This window comes from Eleginops maclovinus, chromosome 24 (assembly GCF_036324505.1).
Source record: "Eleginops maclovinus isolate JMC-PN-2008 ecotype Puerto Natales chromosome 24, JC_Emac_rtc_rv5, whole genome shotgun sequence".
Classification (NCBI taxonomy): Eukaryota; Metazoa; Chordata; class Actinopteri; order Perciformes; family Eleginopidae; genus Eleginops; species Eleginops maclovinus.
Window position 1 is genome coordinate 987,199 of NC_086372.1, and position 27,699 is coordinate 1,014,897.

At 47.0% G+C, this 27,699-nt stretch overlaps 6 protein-coding genes across 6 annotated transcripts; 1 reads left to right on the plus strand and 5 right to left on the minus strand.

The window, feature by feature from the left end:
* Positions 1-2: 2 nt before the first annotated feature.
* Positions 3-5,321, minus strand: clcn4 (chloride channel, voltage-sensitive 4). The gene is made up of 12 exons (XM_063877642.1): positions 5,143-5,321; positions 4,478-4,632; positions 4,139-4,238; positions 3,847-4,034; positions 3,589-3,711; positions 3,178-3,384; positions 2,971-3,051; positions 2,325-2,870; positions 1,931-2,117; positions 1,444-1,842; positions 1,157-1,373; positions 3-1,088 (listed from the first exon to the last, which is right to left on the minus strand). The coding sequence occupies exons 1-12, from the start codon at positions 5,156-5,158 to the stop codon at positions 998-1,000; spliced, it is 2,310 nt and encodes a 769-aa protein (XP_063733712.1). The 5' UTR covers positions 5,159-5,321; the 3' UTR covers positions 3-997.
* Positions 5,322-5,524: 203 nt separating this feature from the next.
* Positions 5,525-14,060, minus strand: LOC134860825 (uncharacterized). Its single transcript, XM_063877646.1, has 7 exons — positions 13,994-14,060; positions 12,197-12,265; positions 11,257-11,689; positions 10,990-11,058; positions 9,973-10,417; positions 6,260-6,928; positions 5,525-6,138 (listed from the first exon to the last, which is right to left on the minus strand). Exons 5-7 carry the CDS (start codon positions 10,368-10,370, stop codon positions 6,051-6,053), a joined length of 1,155 nt encoding a protein of 384 aa, XP_063733716.1. The 5' UTR covers positions 10,371-10,417; positions 10,990-11,058; positions 11,257-11,689; positions 12,197-12,265; positions 13,994-14,060; the 3' UTR covers positions 5,525-6,050.
* ephx2 (epoxide hydrolase 2, cytoplasmic) lies at positions 11,567-16,498 on the plus strand. Its single transcript, XM_063877643.1, has 18 exons — positions 11,567-11,847; positions 12,457-12,535; positions 12,680-12,842; positions 12,943-13,133; positions 13,372-13,494; positions 13,683-13,754; positions 13,836-13,931; positions 14,007-14,085; positions 14,258-14,292; positions 14,526-14,552; positions 14,629-14,714; positions 14,858-14,969; positions 15,113-15,187; positions 15,268-15,310; positions 15,400-15,502; positions 15,583-15,652; positions 15,735-15,815; positions 15,956-16,498. The coding sequence occupies exons 1-18, from the start codon at positions 11,582-11,584 to the stop codon at positions 16,067-16,069; spliced, it is 1,815 nt and encodes a 604-aa protein (XP_063733713.1). The 5' UTR covers positions 11,567-11,581; the 3' UTR covers positions 16,070-16,498.
* On the minus strand, positions 16,170-18,595 carry plaat1l (phospholipase A and acyltransferase 1-like). The gene is made up of 5 exons (XM_063877647.1): positions 18,365-18,595; positions 17,971-18,100; positions 17,737-17,825; positions 16,804-16,968; positions 16,170-16,692 (listed from the first exon to the last, which is right to left on the minus strand). The coding sequence occupies exons 1-5, from the start codon at positions 18,371-18,373 to the stop codon at positions 16,627-16,629; spliced, it is 459 nt and encodes a 152-aa protein (XP_063733717.1). The 5' UTR covers positions 18,374-18,595; the 3' UTR covers positions 16,170-16,626.
* A 199-nt stretch (positions 18,596-18,794) lies between these two features.
* On the minus strand, positions 18,795-23,335 carry LOC134860822 (zinc finger protein 513). Its single transcript, XM_063877644.1, has 7 exons — positions 23,192-23,335; positions 22,746-22,911; positions 21,417-21,539; positions 21,092-21,226; positions 20,521-20,988; positions 20,002-20,165; positions 18,795-19,917 (listed from the first exon to the last, which is right to left on the minus strand). Exons 2-7 carry the CDS (start codon positions 22,783-22,785, stop codon positions 19,339-19,341), a joined length of 1,509 nt encoding a protein of 502 aa, XP_063733714.1. The 5' UTR covers positions 22,786-22,911; positions 23,192-23,335; the 3' UTR covers positions 18,795-19,338.
* A 657-nt stretch (positions 23,336-23,992) lies between these two features.
* Positions 23,993-26,263, minus strand: LOC134860882 (ermin-like). Its single transcript, XM_063877748.1, has 2 exons — positions 25,458-26,263; positions 23,993-24,849 (listed from the first exon to the last, which is right to left on the minus strand). Exons 1-2 carry the CDS (start codon positions 25,954-25,956, stop codon positions 24,578-24,580), a joined length of 771 nt encoding a protein of 256 aa, XP_063733818.1. The 5' UTR covers positions 25,957-26,263; the 3' UTR covers positions 23,993-24,577.
* Positions 26,264-27,699: the final 1,436 nt, after the last annotated feature.

Here is a 27,699-nt window from a genome sequence, read left to right on the forward strand (position 1 = left end):
GATGATCCACCGTCTGAGGGTTTATTTCTCACAAAGTCAGAAAAAGAAAAAAGTGCAAATATGTGTTTCCTGTACGAGCGATGCGTCTGATAAATATTGAGGGGTAAAAGCCATAAAGAAATGCTCACAATAAATCTGTAATATTTACAACAGGTCTTCCTTCAATACAGTGTGTTGGCATCTGAAACCACAGGTGGATCCTTTGTTTGGAGCTAAACCATCACGAGGGGAACACTGAGCGTGCAGTCGAGGAACGGGGCGCAGAAACTACTCTTTAAGAGCTGGAAATGTTCAAAAATATGAGCAGCTTTTAAAAGGTTGGAGGCCGAGGAGCTCAGTTTCCCTGCTCAGTTTTTAAGCCAATGAGAAACATGTTTTAACCAGCTTTACAATCAGTTGAACGTTTCTCTTCTTCGTTTACTTTCTGAAATGTCTACAAGAAACCAATCAGACCTTCCTCTGCAATGAGGGACCGTAATTGAAAGTGTGATTATAGCAAAGCAATAAGGAAACCCTTTGAGTCGGAGGAGCAGACTCACGCTACACTGATGGGTAAAACTTCACATGGAGACGAGCAGCGTTAATATAAATATGGCAGCAACACAGAAATAATAATCACAGAGGGCAGCAGTCCCAAACCCCCACCTCTACATCAACTCAGTGGTACTTTATCAGATAATAAGTGGTCCCGTTTCAATTACTTTGAGAGACTCTGAGGATCCCTTATCTTGATATCGGGGCTCCTCTGTGTCTGGGGTGCAGCGAGGAGTGCTTATCTAAAGCTCCGGGTTTTCCCTTTCTGAACGCTTCCCTTGAACTCAGCACGAGAGGAGGGACTCTTTAAACAAGCTCTCAGCGCTGTTGGCAACATGAGGCGGTGAAGCGTTCAGGTGGTCCCCGGAGGGTTGGAGAGGTTGAAGCTACAGCGAGGTGGTTCTGGGTCTGGGGCTTTCCACAGGTGGAGGATTCAGTAGTATTTACACCGTCAGAGGAGCTGCTAGTTGAACATGATGGACTCTGGGTCCTGGTTCATCATCTGGGCCATGTGTCGCAGGACGTCCTTCTTGGTGATGATGCCCAGGAGACGCCTGAACAGAAAGAAGAAAGGTCAGAGGTCTGTCTTCCCCTGCTGCAGGACCCCTCCCCCAGGTCTTACCCGCTCCTGGTGACCAGACACTGGCGGAGGCCCAGCTTGCGGAAGATGTCCACCACCGTCTCCATGGGCGTGTGGTCTGTGACGGTGAAGGGGCTGAGGTTCAGGACGCGCCGCAGCTTCAGGGGCTGCGGGTTGCTGGCCGGCAGCTGTGGCGCGTCCTCGGTGAAGTAGACCACGGAGCTGCTCACCACGCCGTCCTGCTTCTGCCGGGCGGTTTCTGCAGGGAGGAGCAGGCGGGGGTTATTTCACATCATCTTTAAACACAACCCCCTCCCATGCAGACTTACTGATGGCGAGGGTGAGGTCGCGGCGCTGCACAAAGCCGATGAGCCTCTCCGACTCCCGGGACACCACCACGGGGAAGCCGTTGTAGTCGGTGTCTTTGATCAGCGTCTCCACATCCTCCACCGTGGTGCTGTCCTGCGTGAGGACGGCCAGGGGGGGGTCGTTCCTGCGGGGACGCATCACGTCAGTGGCCAGGGTGCGGTGGGTGAACTCGTCCCTCACGTCCAGGTAGGGGTAGCCGTTGAGCTGGATGTGAGACTCGTAGATGCCCTCCTTCCCGAAGGCGTCCGCCACCCACTTACTGGTGACGGCGGCGGCCATGAGGGGCACGATGTACTCCAGCCCGCCGGTGAGCTCGAACATGATGACCACCAGGGAAACCGTCATCCTGGTCACCCCCCCTGAAGGGATAAACACAGTGCTTTATATTACACATCTGGAACTCCGCAGGCTGCAGAGCTGGGGGGAAGAGCTCAAGGATCCACTCACCCAGGCAGGCGGCGGCCCCCACCATGGCGTAGAGTCCCGGGGTGACGCAGTCTGCACCGGGCCGGCACCAGTTCTTGAAGATGATCCAGTCGTGGTGGTGGTACGCCATCTGCTCCACGGCGATCCCCACGATCCGTCCGGCTATAGCGCCGACCGCCATGCTGGGGATGAACAGACCCGACGGGATCTGGGGGGGGGTGCAGAATCAGAGGCTGTCTGTGGGTTTATAGCGCCATCTTTCTAGGAACTTTCTACCACTGGGGGGGGGGGGGGCAAACTCCCCATCACTAAGCTCTTCGTCCGGTTCAAACACGGAGTTAAAACATGAACATGTAAATATGGTAAATATGGGGTTAAACACAGGGTCATACTTCCGGGTCTCCCTCCCACTCACCTTCATGCCGAAGGTGAAGATGGTGATGACGATCTTGAAGACGAGCGCGAGGGCGAGCTGCCACAGTGCGTTGTAGACCCCGGGGCCCGCCGGGCGGTCGGGGATGTCGTCGACGGGCCGGCTCATGTTGGGGTTGTTGATGTAGTCGCAGAGCTGCGAGGACTCCAGCGCCCCGCAGTCGTTGAACAGCTCGGAGATGAGCTCGCTGGTGCTGCGCCGGGTGTATGGGTTGGGGAACGCCAGCAGGGCGGTGATGCCCGTCACAGCGATGACCTCCAGGACCGGGTACTTGCCCAGCTGCGTGGTCTTCCTCCGGCGGCACCAGGCGATGTTGGCGCGGATAAACAGCGTCCCCCAGAGGCCGCCGAACACACCCAGCAGGATGAAGGGCACCAGCTCCGCCATGTACCACGGCGTGTGGTACTCCACGTAGAACAGCACCAGGCGGCTGTTGCCGAACGGGTTGATGGAGCGCAGCGTGAAGGCGGCGACCAGGGCAGCGAAGAACGAACGCCACAGCGTCTTCAGAGGGAAGTAGTAGCTGACCTGCAGGACAGACGGGCGGGGAGAGGAACAATATGAGCATGTGCACCAGAAAGAGAACAGCAAAGGAACACAGCCTGGGGGGCAGGGGAACTTATCGGACCTCTTCCAGGCTGAACAGAACTCCTCCGATGGGCGCTCCGAAGGCTACAGACACCCCGGCTGCTGCTGCTGCTGACAGCACCTGAGAGGACAAAGCAGTCAGTCCGGTGAATCAACAACGCTCCTAATCTGATAACTAATGTTTGCATGTAGAACTCTGAGGCCTCTGTGGACCCGACTCGTTCTGATTTCCCTTTGAGCGGCGTACCTCTCTGCGCTTGCCCTCGTTCTTGCTGTACTTGGAAAAGAGGCTGCAGAAAAGGTTCCCGCAGCAGCAGGCCACGTGGACCAGCGGGCCCTCTTTCCCCAGACTCAGGCCCGACGACACCGCCAGAACCAGGGTGACCGTCTTTATCAGCAGGGTCCATTTCCCCAGGTAGCCCCGGATGATGAAGCCGCTGAGGATCGTCTTGATCTGCACACAAAATAAATACATTTTGACTACCAGACTTATGAAGGTCTGACAGTTGTGTGGTCAGTGGTTGCTCTGACTGTCTGTCTTTTGGAACCACACTTTATAATAGACTCATTAGCTCAGGTTCATCTTACAACTTTAACAGTAAACCATGAATGAACATGTGCAGGATTTGCACGAGGGATCCGGCGGTGTGTCTCTGACCTCGGGGATTCCTGAGCCGCAGGCATACGGAGCAAACACTCGCACCAGAGACACGGCCAGGAAGGAAAACAGCAGAGCCCACAGGACGTACAGGAAGTAGTTCAACACGTATGCTCCCGCTCCCTGAGAGAAGAAAGACAAATATAGGAGGGGCTGAAATCTATGGCATCTTCTCTAATTGTATGAATGAGTCCTGAAAGCAGCGGGTGAGTCTCAAGTCGTGGCTTTAGTCTCTTTTCTGTTTTAGTTTGGTCTGACCTCAGCGTGGCCCGTCATCAGCTCGGCCCACTTCTGCCACTGCGGACACTTGTCCCGGTCGTCGAAGGTGGTCTCATTGGACGTCCAGCAGCACTGCTCGTGGCTGTACCAGAAGGCCGTCAGACACACGCCTTCCTTCAGGTCCGTCATCCAGTCCACCGCCAGGTCAATCACTCCGGCCAGCGTGCCTGCCAGGACCAGGTTTCAGTCAGTACGCCTCAAGACATTACAACGTTTCCCACTAGGGTCCAAACAGGAGGGTACTGAATACAGCAGAGTACTGTGACCTGACCTGAGAGCAGTCCGATGAGCAGCATCACCACCCATCCTGACCAGGCGTCCAGCAGACTCTTGATCAGCTCCCAGAAGGACTCTTTACTCTTACTGGTGATCTGGTACACCAACAGCAGAGGGACTAGGGTTATTCATTCACAACGTTTGCATAGATTTACTGGTGTCTTACCCCCTGCTGCCCATTTGTTATTCTCCTCTCACCCTGTCTGTCTGAACGCTTTAAGGATTCACCAGGTAGAACCCTGAGTGAAGGTCTAATCCATTCTACAGCAGGGAGCAGACTAAGGGAACCCCTGCTGCATAAGGAGCCTGAACAGTATTTATATCGATGGCAAACCTTGCGATGGCGGTCCGTGTCTCTGGATTTCTCCCTCAGCCAGTCGATGGTGTGGAAATCTTCGTAGGTGCCCACGTCAGGAAAAGGCTCGTCCAGGAAATCCATCAAGTTCCCGGCTCCGTTCATCTCCTCTGTGGGCGTGGTGCCGCTGACACCTGGCACAGGGGCACAACAACCTGTACTGCGGTGCATACGTTTCCCACTGCTGTGATCCCACCTTCACTTCATTGGTCAGAGAAATATTATTTCTACCCATTTAACTTAAGGTCTTCAAAGTGTGGGTTTCTTTTGTGTCCAGACCCAGAGACATTCAGTCTGGGGAAATATAAACATTGGAGGAAATAGAACAAGACCATTCTGGCGTTTTTGAACCAATGTCTTGGTTTATGCAGATTATTTTTCTCAGGCCATCAGCTGACTAAATAAGTAAATTAAGCAAAAATATATTGATCTGAATGCCACAGCTAAAGTCAAGAGACACGAGGGGCAACACCTTTACGCTAATCTCCAGAATGATGCAGATATGTGAAGCAGGCTTTATAACAGTGACTTTTCAGCTGACGTCATAATGTGGCTATAATACCCATGTTGGAACCCACTGTGGATGCTGCAGAGAGGATGACGTTAGCCTGCACAGCTAGCTGCAGGCGCGTCGGACAGCCTACCTTCTCCAGCCTCCATGCTGCGTCCTGGAGACCGCGGGTTGAACGCTGCCTGAGTCACAGCTAGTTAAAGCTGGATATGCACTGCATTTTCAGCGTGCATTTGGAGAGAAAGGCGGCGTTAGATATGTCAAGAAACACACAGCGTCACAGACGGCTTCCCACAATGCACCGGTTCAGACCCGTCAAAGATCGTGTATTGGGAAAGATGGATTTTGGAAAACCAGCTGAGCTTGTTTCACCACCAAAACAAACAAGTCAGAATGCATCAGCTGGACAGCGTGTGATAAATGTTATGCATGTGTTATAATAACAGAAGTACACTTGAGGATATTCTACAATACAGAAGATATTAAATGTGTCCCAAAATCAAAGGTCAGGAAAACACCGATTACTGCAGTTTTAATAAGAAAGACAGAGAACAGCTCCATTATTGCATCATTACTTAGGAATAAATGGCAGTCATTGTTCACAGCATTACAGTTTCTCACACCATACAAAGACAGTCATCAAAAACATTCATATTATTTTGATATGACCTTTAGGTTTTCCCACCAAACACAATTAATGTACCATGTTCAACGAGCAGAATCACAAATGTGCGTACCATAACTGAATAATCTATACTCCAGAACAACGGTCCTGATCTCCTGAGTTATTATCAAACATGGACTCGATTTGAACGACCCCCACCATTCACACAGTCAGGATTAGTCCTCAGTCATTCCCTGATTCAGGCGCCCCCACTGACGGAGGGTCACCATATTTCAAACGTCTTGTTTCTCTTAAGGAATGTGCTGTCCACAATTGTGTTCCCGAACAGCCTAGAAACAACACAAGCAGACGTCAGTCAGAACAATAAGTTGAGTTTGATTAGGATGATGAAGCAGAAAGGGTGCACTAATGTCTGCTCACAGCACAGTGTGGATGGAGGGGTTGATGGAGACCAGTTGGAGTAAGAGGTCGGTGGAAGCGTCGGTGAGGTTGTTGTGGCTCAGACTGCAACACAAACACAAGCAGTGGAACTGCCTTTAATATAGCAGCCGGCTGCTGCTGTGGGCAGAAGGTACAGTCCAGACAAACTCTATGTTCACTTCTGGATCTTCATGATGAAACTCACTCGAGGACTTGTGCTTTGTGCAGCTGAGCGCTGAGCGTGAGCAGCAGCTGGTCAGTGAGCTGACAGTGACTGAGGTCCAGCTCTGTCAGCCCTTCAGAGAAGTCCAGAATCAGGGCCAAGGATGCACAGGCCCTCTGATCCAGCGTGCTGTGACTGAGGTCCAGCTCTCCCTCCAATGCTCTGCAGAGAGACACGGCCCGTCCCACTGTGTCCCTCTCATTGTTCACAGGAACCAGGGACACCAGCTGGAGGAGGACAGCTTTACTGGCTCTGAGCAGGAGACACAGAGCAAAGAGCGAGCCGATGTGAAGCAGAAACTTGTATAACAACAGTTTCTTCTCTGTGTTTAAGTGTTCCTGGTCTTCGTACCTGAGTATTACCGTGTGCAGGACAGGAAACAGCAGGTCCAGTCCGCTGTCCTGCACCTCACAGTCCTGCAGGATGAGCTGTGTTTCCTGTCTGCAGCGTCTCAGGACGGTGGAGACGGCCCTGCAGTCACCAGCAGTCAGATGGAGAGTGTCACTCTGGTCTTCCTCTGACAGCTCCACACAGGAGGAGCAGGACAGATCCAGCCTGTGCTGCACAGTCCTGAGCAGAGCCTCTGCTGCCCCCTGCTGGGCAGAGGCAGCACAGTGGTGGACCATCCTCAGCAGCAGGTTCCTGTCAGCACTGGGACAACATTTATTAACAGTTAAACAACATATCCATCGACTGTAATAGTGAACCTCTGAAACATGAAACACAACTGTAATAATGAACCTCTGAAACATGAAACACAACTGTAATAATGAACCTCTGAAACAGGAAACACAACTGTAATAATGAACCTCTGAAACAGGAAACACAACTGTAATAATGAACCTCTGAAACAGGAAACACAACTGTAATAATGAACCTCTGAAACAGGAAACACAACTGTAATAATGAACCTCTGAAACATGAAACACAACTGTAATAATGAACCTCTGAAACAGGAAACACAACTGTAATAATGAACCTCTGAAACACAACTGTAATAATGAACCTCTGAAACACAACTGTAATAATGAACCTCTGAAACATGAAACACAACTGTAATAATGAACCTCTGAAACACAACTGTAATAATGAACCTCTGAAACAGGAAACACAACTGTAATAATGAACCTCTGAAACAGGAAACACAACTGTAATAATGAACCTCTGAAACATGAAACACAACTGTAATAATGAACCTCTGAAACATGAAACACAACTGTAATAATGAACCTCTGAAACACAACTGTAATAATGAACCTCTGAAACATGAAACACAACTGTAATAATGAACCTCTGAAACACAACTGTAATAATGAACCTCTGAAACAGGAAACACAACTGTAATAATGAACCTCTGAAACATGAAACACAACTGTAATAATGAACCTCTGAAACATGAAACACAACTGTAATAATGATCCTCTGAAACATGAAACACAACTGTAATAATGATCCTCTGAAACAGGAAACACAACTGTAATAATGAACCTCTGAAACACAACTGTAATAATGATCCTCTGAAACAGGAAACACAACTGTAATAATGAACCTCTGAAACATGAAACACAACTGTAATAATGAACCTCTGAAACATGAAACACAACTGTAATAATGAACCTCTGAAACACAACTGTAATAATGAACCTCTGAAACAGGAAACACAACTGTAATAATGAACCTCTGAAACAGGAAACACAACTGTAATAATGAACCTCTGAAACAGGAAACACAACTGTAATAATGAACCTCTGAAACAGGAAACACAACTGTAATAATGAACCTCTGAAACAGGAAACACAACTGTAATAATGAACCTCTGAAACATGAAACACAACTGTAATAATGAACCTCTGAAACAGGAAACACAACTGTAATAATGAACCTCTGAAACACAACTGTAATAATGAACCTCTGAAACACAACTGTAATAATGAACCTCTGAAACATGAAACACAACTGTAATAATGAACCTCTGAAACAGGAAACACAACTGTAATAATGAACCTCTGAAACAGGAAACACAACTGTAATAATGAACCTCTGAAACAGGAAACACAACTGTAATAATGAACCTCTGAAACATGAAACACAACTGTAATAATGAACCTCTGAAACATGAAACACAACTGTAATAATGAACCTCTGAAACACAACTGTAATAATAATGAAACCAACTAATGAACATGAAACACAACTGTAATAATGAACCTCTGAAACATGAACACAACTGTAATAATGAACCTCTGAAACACAACTGTAATAATGAACCTCTGAAACACAACTGTAATAATGAACCTCTGAAACAGAAACACAACTGTAATAATGAACCTCTGAAACATGAAACACAACTGTAAATGAACCTCTGACAGAAACACAACTGAAAATGAACTCTGAAACATGAAACACAACTGTAATAATGAACCTCTGAAACAGAAACACAACTGTAATAATGAACCTCTGAAACAAACACAACTGTAATAATGAACTCTGAAACGGAACACAACTGTAATAATGAACCTCTGAAACAGAAACACAACTGTAATAATGAACCTCTGAAACATGAAACACAACTGTAATAATGAACCTGAAACATGAAACACAACTGTAATAATGAACCTCTGAAACACAACTGTAATAATGAACCTCTGAAACAGGAAACACAACTGTAATAATGAACCTCTGAAACAGGAAACACAACTGTAATAATGAACCTCTGAAACAGGAAACACACGGTAGAAAGCGTGTGTTTCCTGTTTCAGAAGGGTTATATATCACAGCTGTATATCTGTTGGTACAAATCTAGGCGGCTGTTTTCCTCAGTCTGAGGAAGGAGCACACGCTGTCGGGGTTAACAAAGCTCTGTGTTTTGTTATGATGGCAGGGATACGGAGGCACCTTTTTTCCAGCGGGGTTTGCGTGTCACCTTGTGAGGTTTGTTTACTCGCTCAGAAGGATCGCACACTTTGAATATCCTGCCTGACAAAGTACCTTAAGGACCAGGCCCAGCTCTGAAAGAGGTCTGAGGGGGGTTCCGGCTGACGCGTCATACCGCATGCAGCGCACAGATGGACTTTTTTCTTCTTCAGCTAGTCGGCTGATGAAAAGTTAGTCGCCGAATATTTTTTCCACGACTAACGATTAGTGGACTAATGGGGGTCAGCCCTAAAGTCAATGAACCTGATATTGAAGTAACTACGCTGTGAACAGGAGCAGAAAAGCATTTAGAGAGCTTTCAGCAAACCTTTACAGACTGGGTCATCACCTAGCTCCACTCCTGACCACAACACACACACTACTCCTGAAAATCTGGATTTGAAGCTCACTAGTCTTTAGAGGTCTCATTAGTCAGTAGAGCTGAATGTAGTATCCGTTAGAGGTAGATACATGTAGTATTCCTCGTTGAGCCTTCATTATTATGACTGCTCTTTAACTAAAAGAGATGCAACCTCTTCTATCTGTGCCATAACAGGAGGTTCTGTTTCAGCTGATTACTGATAAGCTGCAGAGATATGTTGAACAGGTAGAAGACTGTGCTTTAAAGAATGACTGAACTGGGAAATGTTGGTCCTCCACATCATGTTCAGTAGTGAGGGACTATTGTCTCTCTCTGAAACACTGCCCATCATCAGATATCATTCACGTTTCAATTCTTAAGACATCCACAATATATCATAAACATTATTTATCTGACTTACCTGAGCTGTGAGATATAAGGCAGACACTGCAGGAGAGTCCTCACTTCACTGTCTATGTCTGAGCAGCCTCTCAGCTCCACCTGTTTCTTCTCTGGTTGGAGTTTCAGCACTTCCAGCAGGAAGGAGGTCTTTCTCTCTGAGAGGTCTATGCACCAGACTGCAGGAGAGGACTGGAAAACTGACTGTACTGATGGAAGCACACTCAGGCATGTTTCAGTCTCACAGTCCTTCAGGTGGGAGTACAGATCCAGCAGGAAATCACACTGATATTGTTCTTCATCAGGATCAGATATTTCAGTAACGGAATGTTGGATATGTGCACACTGATGATAACAGCTCCAGTATCTTCTCTCCTGTCTGCTGCTCACTCTCTGCTGCTGCACAGAACAGAGTCCCATGTTTCCTTACTTCTGTGTCTTCTGCACACAGCCCCAGCTTAACTGATCTGGAGAACAAAAAACAGGTTGAATTAAATGTTATTCACAACAATAATTCTTCCTGTGAAGTATTAACTGTTGATCTAAAAGCAATAAAATATATTCAGTCCAGGAATATGGAGATGGGGTCAGATGTCTGGTCAGACGGCAGAGACAGCTTACGGAGAATAAATGGGGGATGGATGTTCGGTGGGTCTGCGGGGGACGAGTGGCAGGCAGCAGGCTGACACTGAGACTGAGATTTCTGATCCTTTCTTTACTCTCCTTTTTTCTGGAGAGGAAGTAAAGGAACCAGAGCTCTGGATTTATTTGAGGTGCATTATATGACTCAGCAGCTTTAAGACGTGAAGACACTATTATTTTCAGCTTCTCTCTGATGCAGGAATTTCACCTGAAAATCCCTGTTGTCTAGCTGAAGGGTTTCCTTTAAATGGATATTATTGCCATCATTTTAATCACGTATTCTGCTTTTGACAGAACAGATCGTATGTCCCCTAACAATACTAAATCAAAAACCATATCTATTATTTGCCCAGACCACACTGTAAACACATGCAGACTGTATATCAGACATACTTACACTGAGGTGTGTAGGTCCACACTGATGAAGGACTCCATCAGATGTACAGAGCTTTAATCCATGATTCTCCTGATGAACAAACAACAACATAATCACTCAAATATAATCAAAAGTTTAAAGTTAATTATAATCCACAGGTTTTGTCTTTGAATGATGAGTCCTTGAGATCGGGCACACAAGAGTAGGCCTGTATGCTCTCTTCGTAGGAATTCACTTTAAATGAATCCACTAAACACTGTTTTGTGCTGTTCTTCTTCATTTACTTACATGTGGGGCACAGTTTGAGTTTCTGATCCCTGTGAGGATTAGTGGATTTCTGTCAGTTAGCATGTCGAAGTTGTTCATGAATCCTTCCTGGTTTGTCTTACTTTCACTTTTGATGCACGACCACACATCCTGCATTGACTCTGGATGCTCGTAGTGTCCTCTCACATCCACAAGATGCCACTGTTGGACCTGAAAACAATCAAGGTGTTGAGCTGGTATTACTATCCGGCTGACATTAAGGGTGGTGGAAATGTTAAATTGCAGAAATGATTAACATGCAAGAAGCAAAGTCGACCACGTGTTGTTGTGCACCACGACACTAGATATGTGCCCCTTCACACAGAGGCAGGGGCGGTTCTGTGTGAGAGTCTGTACAAAGGGCAGCGTCTCCCCCAGGCACCAACAGAAGCTCCCTGCTGCAGCAGAGAAAACGCTGTCGGGAGACAGACACACAGACATTAAGGAAAGGCTCTTAAACTCTGAGGAGATGGTCGAGAAGAAAGCCATCTTGTTCAACTTCTGGGGAGTGACTGCCTCTTCCACTCCTCAGGCACTTTTCCACAAGGTGGAGGAGCTGCACGAGCTGCCGGGGTAAGGAGACGACATATGTGCAGACCTCATCGAACAGTGCACAAATACTACTGCACTCAAGTATTCATATGAAGTACTGTAGCATTCCTCTTTAGTGTTACACTCCACTACATCTTCAGAGTAAATACTGTAGAATACTTTTGTTTTTTACACTGTGCACCAAGGGGATCTGGATAGAATCTGTGGCTGTTTCATTAATACATGTTTATTAAAAGTGGAAAATGTCTGTATTTTCTCTGATGAGTCAGTGGAAGCAGTTCGATGCTTTGGTAGGATCTGACTCTAAGCTTTCTCTTATAAACATGTTGAACTTTGGCACTGTGCTGTGTTCATAACTCCATAAACTCACCCAGATTCACCTGCTGCAATTGATTTTATTCTCGGTGTTTGGGGGTGTTCACACACTAGAAACAGCCACCTGTGGAAGGCCATTAAAAGATGGAATGAGTCAAATAATCATACAGTACATCTGGGCTTTTAAAGAAGGATAAGTGAAGCATTAGGAGAGGGTTTACTGTCACATGACCTGATGCCTCTGTATGTTCGACCGCGCCTCACACACTCATATTCACCCTGACACACTCCTCATGGTTGTCTTCATGTCTCCAGAGGTTTTCTGTGGGGCGTGGCGTCCAAAAAGGACAGCGGCATGATCCGCGCAGAGCGAGGCGAGATGACCCTTTCTCAGGTGAGGTCAGGTGTGCATTACCTTCCAAAGGAATCTGCTTATCATTTACTGTGTGTGTGTGTGTGTGTGTGTGTGTGTGTGTGTGGTGTGTGTGTGTGTGTGTGTGTGTGTGTGGTGTGTGTGTGTGTGTGTGTGTGTGTGTAGATGATCCCAGCGTTCGAGGCAGAGTGTGTGAAGGAGGCCAAAGTCCAAGGTGTGACTCTGCCGTCTGATTGGTCGGTGAGAGGCCTGCTGAAGGAGCTCCAAGAGGCGATGATGGACGTCCAGCCAGCCGTGTTGAAGACAGCTGCCCGCCTGCGGCACAGGGGTACACGAGATGCTCTTTGGCCCCCACATAAAGAAGTCAGGTTTGATAAACGTACCAGGTGAAGTGTGTCTGATGCTGGACCCCTCCCCTGTCACACCAGGGTTACAGACAGCCGTGCTGGCCAATCACTGGCTGGATGACAGCGCGGCAGGAGACGGCCCGGCCCGCCTGCTCTCGCTGCTTGGCGGCCGTTTCGACCTGGTCCTCCAGTCCTGTCGCTCGGGTCACATGGTCCCCGAGCCCACCATGTTCAGCTGTGCCCTGCAGCACCTGGGAGTGACATCACAGCAGGTGAACGCCGTCTTTACTGACGTTCTTTAGCTCTCTGCAGCCCTTTGGTGGTTGTGTCTCTTGTCCACTACTGTATGGACGTTGTTTATCCTATCTGGGTCTATTTGAGACACCCCGAGAATAAAACATGAGCAGTAACTTAACAAAGAGGCTCTGCGTGCAGCCTGGAGGCAGCAGATACACAGCTGTCTAAAGGGAGTGTTAGGACAGTCTGAGCAGCCTGGGTGTCTCCCTGCAGGCTCTGTGGCTGGATGCAGATGAGGAGGGTGTGAAGGCAGCAGAGGGAGTCGGCATGAAGGCCATCTTGGTGGAAAACCTGGACGACGCTCTGAAGAGACTGGCTAACTTCACTGGAGTTCAGGTGTGGACCAGAACAGAATCACCCTTTTTGCTTTATAGGAAAGACTAAACATGACATGGAGAGATAAAGGTTATAGCACCTCTATTTGTGATGTGTGCAAAGTTCTCCTAAAGTTAGCATATTCATGCTGTACGGCGGTTCAGACCTGAGTCTGTGAGTTATTGAGTGGAAGTGGATGTGTGTTTCAGGCGGTTGGAGCAGAGAGTCCTCCACCCTCCTGCAGCCCTGAGGAAGTGTCTCATGGACTCGTTACCATCAGGGTGATCATCTCTTAAGGAAGAGAGTAAAGCACAGTAAGAGTAATATGTAAATGTTTAACCGTAATATTTCTGATGCGTCAGCCTGGCGTGAGGACTCATTATGTGGAAATGGGCTCAGGCCCGCCCGTCCTGCTGTGTCACGGCTTCCCGGAGAGCTGGTACTCCTGGAGGTACCAGGTAACAAGCAGCACTGAAAACACAACATTTAACACAGCGCAAAAACATCCCATAATAGCTACCTGTCTGCTGTAGATCCCTGCCATGGCGGGCGCCGGCTTCAGGGTCCTGGCTCTGGACATGAAGGGGTTCGGGGAGTCCACTGCGCCCCCAGGTGACCCACCAATCCACCTTAATACGGCGGCCCTGAAGGTCCAAACACAACCAGGATTATCAAGAAGCATGTTGTGTTTGACCCTCAGGGCCACCGTAGATACGTTATTAGTAACCTACATTCCCAAAGATCCAGAGATCATCCAAGATCTAATAATGTCTTCCCCCGACAGACACAGAGGAGTACTCCCAGGAGCAGCTCTGCAAGGTCTGACCACACACACACACACACACACACACACACACACACACACACACACACACACACACACACACACACACACACACACACACACACACACACACACACACACACACACACACACACACACACACACACACACACACACACACACACACACACAGATAAATCTAAATTTATAAAATATTAAACGATGTTGAGGACCGATACTAAACGCCACAAAACGTGTTTTTCTCCAGGATTTAATCACATTTATGGACAAAATGGTGAGTAAATACACACTCTGTGAAGCCCTTTTTAAAATGCGGTTTGAAAATGGGTTTCATTTGGAGTGGCTTTCAGGCGATGCCACAGGTCACGCTGGTGGGACACGACTGGGGCGGCGCTCTGGTGTGGAACATGGCTCAGTATTACCCCGAGAGAGTGAGGTACACACACACACACACACACACACACACACACACACACACACACACACACACACACACACACACACACACACACACACACACACACACACACACACACACACACACACACTGCATTAAAACGTGTGTGTGTGTGTGTGTAGGGCAGTGGCCTCCCTGAACACGCCTCTGTTTCCTGCCTCTACCTCTGTGAATCCTGCAGAGAAGCTGAAGGACATTCCCATCTTCGACTACCAGCTCTACTTCCAAAAACCTGTGAGTCTGTCACTGGGAACCAGTTCTCCCACTTTACTGGAGCATTTCCACTTAGTGTGTGTGTGTGTGTGTGTGTGTGTGTGTGTGTGTGTGTGTGTGTGTGTGTGTGTGTGTGTGTGTGTGTGTGTGTGTGTGTGTTGCAGGGTGTAGCAGAGGCGGAGCTGGAGAAAGATCTGGAGCGTACGTTTAAGATTTTCTTCTTCAGCAGTGCAGAAGCGGTGAGGACACACACACACACACACACACAATGTGAGAGCATGAGCTGCAGTTCCTAATAAGAGGTGAATGTTTCCCTCAGGTGACACGTCCTGCTCTCAGCACTGCAGGGGTCTGTGCTCGAGGTGAACATGAGCATTTATGAGTCTACACACACACACACACACACACATACTTTGTAATACATATGATAACTGCTGTACCCTCGTCACAGGGGGTCTGTTTGTGGGTCTGCCGGAGCAGATTCCCCGCGGCAACATGCTGACGGAGGCCGACCTGCAGTACTATGTCAGCCAGTACAAGGAGCGCGGTTTCAGGTGGATCATTGAACTAACATGACCCCCCCCCAACAGAACCATAGCCCAGTGAGTCTAACCCAGAGCCTTGTGTGTCCCAGGAGGCCGCTGAACTGGTACCGTAACGGGGAGGCGAGCTGGAGGTGGAAGTGCTCTCAGCCCTCTGCAAAGGTTTGACAATAATCAATCAGCTGTTCAGCTTCATTAAAAACAGCTGATCCGTCACCTGTGTGTGTGTGTGTGTGTGTGTTAGCTGCTGATGCCTGCTCTGATGGTGACGGCAGGTAAAGACCAGGTGCTGCTGCCGGCCTTCAGCAAGGGGATGGAGGACTTGGTGAGAGAAACCAACTGAAGAACCACAGAGACACAAAATGACACCACAGTAAAAAGAACACACCGAACACAGACAAAGGGACGCCCCCCCCCCCGGGGACCAGAAGTGGTTTGTATTTATTTATGTGTTTGTTGACGCAGATCCCTGACCTAAAGCGAGGACACATCGAGGAGTGTGGACACTGGATCCAGATGGAGTGTCCGGCGGAGACCAACAGCATCCTGATCTCCTGGCTCACAGAAACACTGAAATAATATCAAAACTAAAAAGTGTTCACTGAATCAGATTAAATGTAAACAAATCAAATGTAACTTCTGGCTACATTTCACAGTTTCTGGGACAAAATATCACATGTTTGGGAGTTATGATGGATATTTGCACCTTTATTTAAACCACAACGATCACTGACAAAACAGGTATGCATGGATAACCTTTATTGTTCATGAAATGTGTTTGATCGGGCTGGGAAAATAGTCAATGAGAGAAATGCACTTCTTTTTAAGCAAAGAAAAGACGAAGAAGAACAGCATAAATTAAAGAAATACATTTAGAATACAATCCTAAAATAACAGGGATGGATATGATTTTCAATACTCATTTTAGAAGTATTTAGGCGTATCATGTGAACATATACATTCATTCAATGCTTAAAATTCCCCAATAAATACATTTTACCATCACAAGTATTCTCTTGTATTCATTTCCTTTTTGATGGCTGTATAAATGTAATCCAATTATTAACAACATCAATTGATCTCTTAAGGTGGTGTCGCCCCCCGGTGTTGGAGGAGAGAACTGAACAGAAAACGGTTCACAGTTTCTTCTGCTCCAACAGCTTCTTCCAGGATGGCATGATGTGCTCATAAATCCTCTCTATCTGTGAGAGAAGAATCACATATTTATTATCTATCTCACATCTGGACCAATCATCAAGTATCTGACAAATAAAGTCAAGATAACGGATGTCATTTCAAAATAAAAGCCTCACCTGCTGCGATTTCTTGACTCCGTACCTGAGGAGCGTGGCCTGGTGCTCGCTGTTGTGGAACAGGATGTCGAAGGTCACCTCGCGCCCCATCAGGTCATCGATGGCCGGCTTCACCACGTCGTGGAAATCCCTCACGGAGAAACAGCCGTCCATCATGTTGTTGACCTGGGAGGAGAGTCAGTCAGCACCGTGTCTCTCTACAATTATTCATGAGTCATGTTACAAAGCTCGGGGAGATGAGGGGTCCCTCCCCCAGGACGGACAGGCCGGCAGTACATGTTACATTCAAGAGATTTCAACAGAGGGAGTCCACATGCTGGAGATGCACGAGTCCACAGATAATAAGAAGAGGATCCAGGTGGAGGTCAACAATCCTCAGGGTCCAGGACTCAGGGTCCAAGTGGAGGTCAACAATCCTCAGGGTCCAATCCTCAGGGTCCAGGACTCAGGGTCCAAAATACATTTTAATTGGATTTATTCATATTCAATAGAAGATAGATCGATTCGGAGGATGAAACCCTCTTTATCTGCACACAGCAGAGCACACACAGTGAAATTTAACCCATCCTAGGAGCAGTGGGCAGCTATTGTGCAGCAAGGGGAGCAATGGGGAGGTGGGATTGGAGGTGTCCGGTGCCTTGCTCAAGGACACCACAGCAGGGCCTAGGAGGTGAATTGGGACCTCTCCAAGTAGCAGTCCACTTTCCATATTTCAAGTCTGTTTGGGGACTTGAACCGGCGACCCTCCGATTCCCAGTCCTAGCTATAGATATCAAGATATCTATATCAATATCCGTTGAGAATGAAGCTTTTTTTAAACAGAAAGTTCCCACCATGTGTATCGTTTAATGTACAACGCGTTAAAATCTAAATATTAAAATGATACGTTTTGAATATTCTTCACATAAGAGATTATTTGGTGCTGTGTGTCACCTTGTAATTCTTCCCCAGCAGCTCCAGTGGATCCAGTTTGATCGCTGACCTCAGAGCCCGGCCAAACAGTGGCATCATGGAGTCTGAATCTGAATACAACCGAACAAAAAAATCACAAAGAGTTTCAGGAGTCAAACATTTAGAAGTAAAGGAACAAAAAACCTCATTTCAGAATATTTGAACCACAGAGATCTCCAGTGTTGGGGTAATGGCCACTACTACACACACACACACCTCGACAGGTCAGGTGAGCGACGTACGGAACCCCATCCCTCTCTCCGTAGTACACAGCGAAGTGAGAGAAGTACTTGTTCCTGGGATACTCCACGATGTCCCCCGGGAACAATTTGGGCCGGGACTGCTTCTGCAGGATCAGCCAATGAGTTTTCAGTCATTACTTTCTCGTCATACGGACAAAAATATGTGGAAAACTACTTCAATTTAGAGTCTTTTCTGATGAATCCAAGAGCTAAAAAGACAACGCAAGGGAGTTTGATTTTAAAAGCCCTGTCTCATAAATAATGGAGTATTCATTTGGAAATAAAAAACTATCTTTTAAAGTACAATTTCTGCACTAATTCTGGAGACAGAAAAAGCAGATAGACAAAGAAGTTCAGGCTGTACTCACCAGGCCCATGGGTTTGGGTATTTACTGCGGCTTTCTTTACTTCTGAAGTCACACACACACACACAGAACACCCGTCTGTGTGTGATAGACTTTATGTCGTAGTGTTTCAGCGTCCCTTCAGGAGTCATCTGTAGGGCAGGGGGATTTTTTTTCCACGCACCACGGAGTCCCTCCACCGCTGGGCGTGTGCAGCAGGTGCTTCCTACCCAGCAGGCGTGAAAACAGGAAGTAGCTTCGACGCAGCTTCAATCAGACGAGTTAATGAGAGATAAGGAGGCGCTGTGCTATTTCTGTCAGCAACCAGTACAAGCAAAAGGTAACCTTCACATGTCCCAGCCTTCTCTACTGCTGCCATATTTCTCAACCCCAGAAATTCAGATTTTAGATGAGCTTAAAGCTAAACCAACCTCAAATAACAGCGACACGGAGAGTCCTTTCATGACTTTTATTTGTCCCTGAATTGTTGAAGTCTCAGAGGTAACAGGCTGGTCTTCACAAGCTATAATATCCTTTTAAACACAAAGACATTTCAGAAATAAAATCCAGGATGAACAGCAGGGCTCCTGTGTTGCTCCTTAATTTACCTTTGATTTCTTACACAGCGCTGGGTATTTGTCTGGTCAATAATCTGCAGAGATAAATTCATCCTCTCTCACACAGATACAGAGGTTGTGAGGGGCACTTAATGGGGCCTAAAACGCTGTGATTGGTGAATGAAATGAGGGTGATTCAAAGGTGAGGAGTCCCGCTGCACAGGAACCCCCCTGAGAGACAGAAGGAATCTAACACATCCGGGAGAAAAAACTACACAAAACAAGCTGCTGTCAGGAAAACAACCCCCCCGCATTTACAGAATCATCCGTAGATTCACTGAACATCAATGCTCTTTCCTGCAGTCAGTGCAGCATAACAGTCCGTCAAAGGCACCTGAGTTTAGCTCCCACCTGAGCTGGAGGTCCCCCCCCCCCCCCCCCTCACGCAGTCTCTCTGTGCTCCTGGCCCTCCCCAGACTCTCGACCCCAGCAGAGGCCATTGTCGGGCGCGTGTTTGTCCCAGCTGTCCGTGTTGTGGCCGTGCTTCCTCTGGTGCCGCTTGTAGTTGTCCCAGTGTCCCGTGGTGTAGTCGCACTCGGCGCAGGCGTACGGCTTCTCGCCCGTGTGCCGCAGCATGTGCCTCTTCAGGTTCATGCTCTGGTTGCAGGAGTAGCCGCAGACGCCGCAGTGGAAGGGCTTGGCGCCCGAGTGGATGCGCTCGTGCCGCCGCAGGTTGGCCAGGTTCCCGCAGGCATAGCTGCAGGACGGGCACTGGTACGGCTTCTCGCCCGTGTGCACGCGCAGGTGGCGCTTCAGGTTGTCCAGGTGCGAGGAGGTGTAGGTGCAGTGGGGGCAGCGGTGGGGTTTCTCCTCAGAGTGGGTGTGGGCGTGGCGGGCCAGGTGGTTGGGGTAGTGCGACAAGAAGGGGCAGTGAGGGCAGCGGAACAGCTTGGAGCCCCGCCGGCCACGGGCCCGAGAACCTGAGTCATCTTTGGAGAGCAGCGAGCAGCGACGACACACCTGGAAACACACACACATCACACACTCAGCACACACTCAGAGGAGGAGGTCTAAACACCCTCATGAATTCATCTGCTAAGCTACCTGTGCTGCGTCACCCTCCCCCTCGGCCTTGTCCCCCTCCAGGTCGGCCTCCTCCAGGGTGAGGCCACAGAGCTGGCAGCACAGGGGAAAGAGGAGCACTGGGAGCGGGGCGGAGGGAGAGCCCAGGCCCCCCAGCGTCTGGAGGTACGTCAGGTCTGAGATGACTGTGTGAGGAAGGACAGAAAAAAGGGATTGACTGAGAGGAAGAATACACTGAAAGTCTTGTCTCCTTGTGTTCCTCCTGGTTCTCATCCTGCTATTGTTCAGCTCTCTTGTAGGTAAATCTCATTTTAAGAGACACATTCTCTCTCCTCTTCTGGGTGATTAAGAGTGCGAGGTTAGTGGTGGAGATGTTCTTCTGCAGCAGCTGATAAGCACCCAACCACAAATATTTCTCTTCCTCTTTTATAAAACCCATCAGTTCCTCTTTCTCTGCTCAGAGCTCACATTAAAGAAGTGTTGGAAGCAGGAAGAAGTGTACTCGGTGTGCATGCTGTGCATGCTGCAAGTGTGTGTTACCTTCTTCACTTGCAGCCTTTTTCCTCCTGCCTCGCCTCTTCTCCTTCTCCCTGCGCTGCGGCCTCTCCTGCGTGTGCATGCGCTGGTGCCTGCGCAGGTTTCCCAGCGAGCTGCAGGCGTAGCTGCACTGGGGGCAGTGGTAGGGTTTCTCCCCGGTGTGTGTGCGGGCGTGGCGCTGCAGGTTGACCAGCTGTGCCGAGGCGTAGTCGCAGGCGGGGCAGCGGTAGGGCTTGTGGCCGTCGTGCGTCCTCATGTGGCGCTTCAGGTGGTTGGAGTAGCGCGAGGTGAAGGCGCACAGCGAGCAGGAGAACAGTTTAGGAGCTTCGTCCGGCTTCCCTTCGCTCTTCGTCTTCCTGTCCGAGTCTCCGCTTGACTCCTCCACCTGAGAGGAGGCAAGCGAGACTCCCTGCTGCAGGCCTTCCTCACAGGTGAGACAGAAAAGCTCCGCCCCCAGGTCCAGACCCACACCTGGAGCAGAAACCAGTCACATTTATACACACAGGATAGAAAATACACCCACAGCTCCCATCCTACGCATGTTGCAGATAGCTTCCAGTAAAAGGAGAGTTACCCAGATCTAGACTGGCTCCCAGAGGAGAGTCTCCCAGCAGCTGACCACAGCCTCTACATGAGAGGAAAGCTGGGAAGGTGGAGTCTGTTGGAGCTGAGGGATCGTCCTCAACGCTCAGAGAAAACACTGTCATACCTAGAGACAAGAAACCAAGCTTTTATTTTGAAGGTGTGAGCATGCAAACACTAGCAAAATGACTCATAGCAAAGTCAAAACATTCCAGTATTCCAGTGGGTGTGTGTGTGTGTGTGTGTGTGTGTGTGTGTGTGTGTGTGTGTGTGTGTGTGTGTGTGTGTGTGTGTGTGTGTGTGTGTTTGTCACTGACCGGACTCTCGGTCCAGCCCTATGATCTCGGAGTCTCCAAACTCCAGCTCCCCGCTCAGCAGGAAGTCGCTCTCCAGGACGAGGCAGCCCGGCTCACACACCACCGCCCCGTCCTCAGACTCCACTGAACACACACAAACAAACAAATAAAAGTGAGTTGTGTGTCTGTCAATAAAGAAACAACCCAGGACAGGCTGTTAGTCAAGGTGTGTGTTCAGGGGAAGTAGGAAGATTCAAAGCAGGGGGAGAGGAAGCGGGGGGAAGAGGAGCAAAGGAAATCAGTGGGGGTGAGATAAGAGGAGGAAGAGGAACACGTGCACTTCACCAGTTAGTTGATAATGTTTTGTTTGCTTGTGATCAGCTCTGTGTTAGTGAGTTAAGACCTTAATATAAAGCTCTGAAAAGCAGAAGGTGAACGAGAGAGAAAGGAAGAACCATGAACAGAGAGGTCAGGTTCAGGCCTGCCAACAGGAAGTGGAGACAGGAAGCACAGAGGAGGAAGTGGAGAGCCAAAACATTCAGGATGAGATAAAGGACTACAGCCATCCTTAACTCGATCAGGACGCCTGCAGTGTGCATATGTTAAGCTTCAGTCTAGTCTGAAATAAAGTGTGCATTAAACTGGCTTTAACGTGGAGCAATAACAGGAAAGAAGCACTTCCTTAAAATGGTGTGTGCAGAGACCAAACAGATAGAGACTCTAACAGCTGGAAAGCAACAGTTAAAACACTGAACACAGACAGAAGCAACAGTTAAAACACTGAACACAGACAGAAGCAACAGTTAAAACACTGAACAGAGACAGAAGCAACAGTTAAAACACTGAACACAGACAGAAGCAACAGTTAAAACACTGAACACAGACAGAAGCAACAGTTAAAACACTGAACACAGACAGAAGCAACAGTTAAAACACTGAACACAGACAGAAGCAACAGTTAAAACACTGAACACAGACAGAAGCAACAGTTAAAACACTGAACACAGACAGAAGCAACAGTTAAAACACTGAACAGAGACAGAAGCAACAGTTAAAACACTGAACACAGACAGAAGCAACAGTTAAAACACTGAACACAGACAGAAGCAACAGTTAAAACACTGAACACAGACAGAAGCAACAGTTAAAACACTGAACACAGACAGAAGCAACAGTTAAAACACTGAACACAGACAGAAGCAACAGTTAAAACACTGAACACAGACAGAAGCAACAGTTAAAACACTGAACACAGACAGAAGCAACAGTTAAAACACTGAACACAGGCAGAAGCAACAGTTAAAACACTGAACACAGACAGAAGCAACAGTTAAAACACTGAACACTCACATTTGACCGGCTGCGGGTTGGACTGTTTTCTCCTCGGCATTTTCTCCCCTCTCGGTCCCGGATCCGGCTCTGTCTGCGGGGCTGAAGTCCAGCTAAGTGCATGACGTCATCATCATCACCATCATCATCATCAACACCTCCTTCCTCTTCCTCGTTGGTGTCATCCCTATGGAGATGGTCCCAAACGTGTACACCAATCACAAACGAACTTCTTGAATTCAGTAAATGTCACTTTAAATGTTTGTCTCTACTGTGATGTGATGCTAAACAACCACACGTGTTTGTTTGTCAACATGTTTGTTGTTGTTCCGCAGTAAATAGACTCGGCCATCTTGTTAGCCACCTAGCTAGTTAGCCAACTTCCAACATTCAAAATGTAAACCGTTAAAACTACAAACTTCGGGTTAGAACTACATTCCTAAATACCCCCTCGCGGATAAACGTACCTGTGATAAAGTCCCCCCGAAATATTGTCTTCGACAAAGTTTCGCAAACTGTTTAAAATGTGGTCTTTTGTTGCCGAGTGCAAACACTGCTCGCTGCTGACACGCCGGGTCCGGGCTCCCGGTGACGCCAGTGACAGGAGCAGAGGATTGTGGGACTTGTAGTCCTTATGGGATAAGGCTGCATTAAAACACATCAAAGTTTAGGGTAACTACAAAATGAAATCATTTTTGGTTGGCTAATCCACTTTATTATATTGCTTTTTGTACACACAACTTTGTATGATCACACAAAAAGATATTGCCACTCATCTGCTATTTGTTTTGTACTTTGTACTGTGTTGATGGTGTCTAACATATGTATATATTAAGTTTGTTTTGTATACCCCTTTTTACCCACCCTTTTTTTCTTATCTTTTTATGTTATATGTTCTTTTATATTTGAACTGTGGGACTGCCAGAAACGGTATTTTAATTTTCTTTATGTATATCACATGTGGAAACCTTGACAATAAAGTGGACTTTGACTTTGACTTATTGTGCATACTAAGCTCTAATTGTTTAATATGTAAGTCCTCACTTTATCGGCACTATTCTTCTGCTGCTGTAATAATGTGAATGTCCCCGTTACGTTACAAATAAAGGAATACTGATTCTGAAATCTTTGGATTTATCTTGTACTTTTCAAACAAAGAACAGATTAAAAAATGACATTTTTCATATTTATTTGTCAGTTTCAGGTCAATGAAATGTATATTGATCACACTCAGAAACAAAAATGATTTTACATAGTTTTTTTATGCTGTGGGATTTATAGTCCTTGTTGGATAAATCTGCTAATTATTCAGACATATGTTTAATTATTCATGAATAAATTCTCAACTTTTTAGAGGTTATTCCCCATATCAAAAATGTTGGTTTGGTAAGTTACCATAGAACATACATCTCCACGATTTTCATTCAACATGATAGTAAAAAATAATACTCAAAATAAAAGTAAATTACATCAAATAAATATCAATTATGTAGAAATAAACATTGTAGTACAAAAATATTATAATAAATATTTAGAAATACAGAAATGATAAGTTTCGTCTGAACAAAGAAAAACGTAATCAGTATGATGCTTTGTAAACGTGTTTAATATCATTCTATTCAAAGATGAATACATGTAATACTGGTTATTAGACTGTGCAGTTTACAATAACACACATCAAACCATTGCATTTATACTTATCTCGGTTTCTTCCCAAAAATAGGATGCCCAAGGTGTACCCCAAGGCTCTGTCCTGGGCCCCCGACTCTTCTCTAAGCAATGGCGGTGTCATCTTTAACCACAGAGCAGAAAAAGCCAGCAGAACCAAAACTCTGTCAATATTTCTGGTTGAATTACGAATCCATCATGGCCTCAAACTCATCGATCCTCTGTCGGGTGTTTCCTCTCCGGATCCTTCTGTAGGACACAGTTTTGAACTTGGACCTTTGCTGCGTGCTGTTCTTCTTGTTGTCAGCCTTGCCGTTCATAAGGCGAGAGTTTTGACCTGGTTCTTCTTTATCCGGCTTTCCCTCCACCATGGGATTGGACGGGTTTTGTGTTCCTCCTTCGGCCATTAGTGACGCTTCTGGATCCACCAACGTTACCCTCTTCTTCAACCTGCCAGCTGATGCCAAAGAATGGAAAATATGATCTCTTTGCTTCATTAAAATAGGGGATTTAGTATTGCCCTTTTGTTTTTCCTATTCATTTGAGTGACTGTTAAATGAACTAATTTACACTCTGGTCTGAATCTCAGCTGTTAGTAACCTAATTGTGTTGCAGTTATGTAAGATCCCTTCCACACGTCACACTGAGCCTTAGAGCATCAAAACACTTTGAGTTTCGGCTAATATTGTAAGCTAATCGGGAAAGTTAGAGCTAGCGAAATCTGTCCAAGGCTCTGATGAATTTATTACTGTAGTTTAAATATTTTCACACAAAATATTAGCTCCTTTTTAAAAATGTATCTACAGCAATCCATAGTGGGCAATACAATTAAAATCATATTCGCAGTCCATGATCCATAGCAAGCGTTTTACCGCCCTCTTGTGGCCATAGTTAGTAACTACAGCTGCTATCACGCTGTAATTACGTACCGTGACCACAGGAGGACGCCACTCTGGATTATTGGCACTGGTGGTAAAAGACTGCAGTGTTTTACCACCAGTAGCCACAGTTTAGCAACAAACTTTGAATCCACATGTCCTCTTTAAAGGGCAGCCATGTGTTTACCTGTCTGCGGTTTGGGAGTAGTATCCTTGATGATGGCCGATGTTTCACCTGTCGTCTTTATTTGAAGTCTTTCCTCTGAACTCTGTGTCTCCTCCTCCCTCAGATCCAGACGAGCAGACTTTGTGTCCGTCAGACTCTGTGTTGTTTCTCTGTCGCTGCTCGCTGAGGTGGGATAAACGTCCTCATTCTGGGCCCTGGCAGCGCCGGAGTCCTCCTCCTCTTCTTCTGGGGGGGCTTCACTCCCTGTTTCTGCGTGACTCAGCGGTTCTGCAGGTGAGAGAGGTGGTGGTTTCTGGGAGTCTGACTGATGGAGCTGGTTTTCTGGCTCCTCTTCTGCATGATCTTCTCCATCCTCTAAGGCCGCCATCTCTTCTCTTTCTACACCTACTTTCTCTTCTTCTTCTACCTCCTCCTCTTCAGCTGTTCCACCATCTATTTCTTCTTCAATTTGTACCTCCTCTTCCTCCATCTCTTCCTCCTTTTCTCCTGCTGTTTCCATCTCTTCCTCTTCTTCAACATGATGTCCTATTATCTCTTCTTCCTCCTTTTCTTTCTCTTCTTGGGTATCTTCCAAAACCGCATTGTGTTTTTCCTCTTCATCCCTCTGTTCTTCAGCCTCGTCTTCATCATGGCTCTTTTCCTTGTTTCCTGCTTTTTCATCTTCACCTCCATCCTCTAAAACCTCCAGTTCATCTTCCTCTTCCTGCAACTGTTTCCCTTCCTCTTCCTCATCGTACTTCTCTTTACTTCCAGTTCTTCTTCCTCTTTCCTGCAACTCTTTTCCTTCCTCTTCCTCATCGTACCTCCTCTTTACTTCAGGTTCTTCTTCCTCCGTTTCCTGCAACTCTTTCCTTCCTCTTCATCATCGTACTTCCTCTTTACTTCTGGTTCTTCTTCCTCCGTTTCCTGCAACTCTTTCCCTTCCTCTTCATCATCGTACTTCCTCTTTACTTCTGGTTCTTCTTCCTCCTTTTCCTGCAACTCTTTTCCTTCCTCTTCCTCATCGTACTTCCTCTTTACTTCTGGTTCTTCTTCCTCCTTTTCCTGCAACTCTTTTCCTTCCTCTTCCTCATCGTACTTCCTCTTTACTTCTGGTTCTTCTTCCTCCTTTTCCTGCAACTCTTTTCCTTCCTCTTCCTCATCGTACCTCTTCTTTACTTCTGGTTCTTCTTCCTCCTTTTCCTGCAACTCTTTTCCTTCATCTTCCTCATCGTACTTCCTCTTTACTTCTGGTTCTTCTTCCTCCTTTTCCTGCAACTCTTTTCCTTCATCTTCCTCATCGTACTTCCTCTTTACTTCTGGTTCTTCTTCCTCCTTTTCCTGCAACTCTTTTCCTTCATCTTCCTCATTGTACTTCCTCTTTACTTCTGGTTCTTCTTCCTCCTTTTCCTGCAACACTTTTCCTTCATCTTCCTCATTGTACTTCCTCTTTACTTCTGGTTCTTCTTCCTCCTTTTCCTGCAACTCTTTTCCTTCCTCTTCGTCCTCTTCGTTTCCCTGTACTTCCAGTTCTTCTTCCAGTTCTTCTTCCTCTTTCCTTAACTCGTTTCCTTCCTCTTCCTCATCGTACTTCGTCTTTACTTCTGGTTCTTCTTCCTCCGTTTCCTGCAACTCTTTTCCTTTATCTTCCTCCTCCTCTTCCTCTTTATTAAGCTCCTCTTCTCCCTCTACGTCCTCTTTATCTTCCACTTCTTCTTCCCCCGGTCTTTCTGGTTCCTCCTCTTCTTCTTCATCTTCTATATCCACCTCTACTTGCTCTTCTTCTTCCTTATTTTCTAGCTCTTGCTCTTCCTCTCTTCCCTCCATCTCTACACCTTGCTCCCCTGCCTCTTCTTTTCTCTCCTCCATGTTTGCCTCTTGCTCTCCTGCCTCTTCTTCTTTCACTTCGGCCAACTTATCCACATGTCTATCTTCCATACCTTGCCTTCCTCCTCCTTCCTGTCCCACCTCTGCTGTCTCTTCTTCACACGCCATGGTGTCCTCCAAGGACAGGATGTCTCCAAACAGGCCGACGGCCTGAATCACTCGAGAGACGATGGAGTTCTCCTCGTCTGCAGCCGTCCACCAGCTCGCCATGACGCACAGAATAAGGAACCCTGGATCTGTGCCTCCACTTTGTTTTGAAAGCTTCAGGATTTCATTTATGCTGATTGGCAGAAAAACGTCACTTTAAAATCCTCGGCCACGTTTTCTGCCTCGAGATGGTAAGACTTTAATCTCCGAGGGGCTCTCGTTCGGTTTC

Coding starts and splice junctions, on each gene's coding strand:
- LOC134860825 (XM_063877646.1), bottom strand. CDS start 10,370: ATGGGACTCTGTTCTGTGCAGCAGCAGAGAGTGAGCAGCAGACAGGAG. Junction 6,929..9,972: donor CCTTATATCTCACAGCTCAG/GTAAGTCAGATA, acceptor ATGTTGTCCCAG/TGCTGACAGGAACCTGCTGC. Junction 6,139..6,259: donor CACAAAGCACAAGTCCTCGA/GTGAGTTTCATC, acceptor TTTGTGTTGCAG/TCTGAGCCACAACAACCTCA.
- ephx2 (XM_063877643.1), top strand. CDS start 11,582: ATGTGCCCCTTCACACAGAGGCAGGGGCGGTTCTGTGTGAGAGTCTGT. Junction 14,086..14,257: donor GGAGTCCACTGCGCCCCCAG/GTGACCCACCAA, acceptor TTCCCCCGACAG/ACACAGAGGAGTACTCCCAG. Junction 15,188..15,267: donor TCTTCAGCAGTGCAGAAGCG/GTGAGGACACAC, acceptor TGTTTCCCTCAG/GTGACACGTCCTGCTCTCAG.
- LOC134860882 (XM_063877748.1), bottom strand. CDS start 25,956: ATGGAAACAGCAGGAGAAAAGGAGGAAGAGATGGAGGAAGAGGAGGTA. Junction 24,850..25,457: donor TACTCCCAAACCGCAGACAG/GTAAACACATGG, acceptor CTTTGGCATCAG/CTGGCAGGTTGAAGAAGAGG.
- LOC134860822 (XM_063877644.1), bottom strand. CDS start 22,785: ATGCCGAGGAGAAAACAGTCCAACCCGCAGCCGGTCAAAT. Junction 20,989..21,091: donor GGGAGCCAGTCTAGATCTGG/GTAACTCTCCTT, acceptor TTTCTGCTCCAG/GTGTGGGTCTGGACCTGGGG. Junction 19,918..20,001: donor GGGAGGGTGACGCAGCACAG/GTAGCTTAGCAG, acceptor GTGTGTTTCCAG/GTGTGTCGTCGCTGCTCGCT.
- clcn4 (XM_063877642.1), bottom strand. Junction 3,712..3,846: donor TGATGACGGGCCACGCTGAG/GTCAGACCAAAC, acceptor TTCTTCTCTCAG/GGAGCGGGAGCATACGTGTT. Junction 1,374..1,443: donor CGACCTCACCCTCGCCATCA/GTAAGTCTGCAT, acceptor TCCTCCCTGCAG/AAACCGCCCGGCAGAAGCAG.
- plaat1l (XM_063877647.1), bottom strand. Junction 17,826..17,970: donor CGCTCACCTGACCTGTCGAG/GTGTGTGTGTGT, acceptor GGTTGTATTCAG/ATTCAGACTCCATGATGCCA. Junction 16,969..17,736: donor TGCTGGGGAAGAATTACAAG/GTGACACACAGC, acceptor CTCTCCTCCCAG/GTCAACAACATGATGGACGG.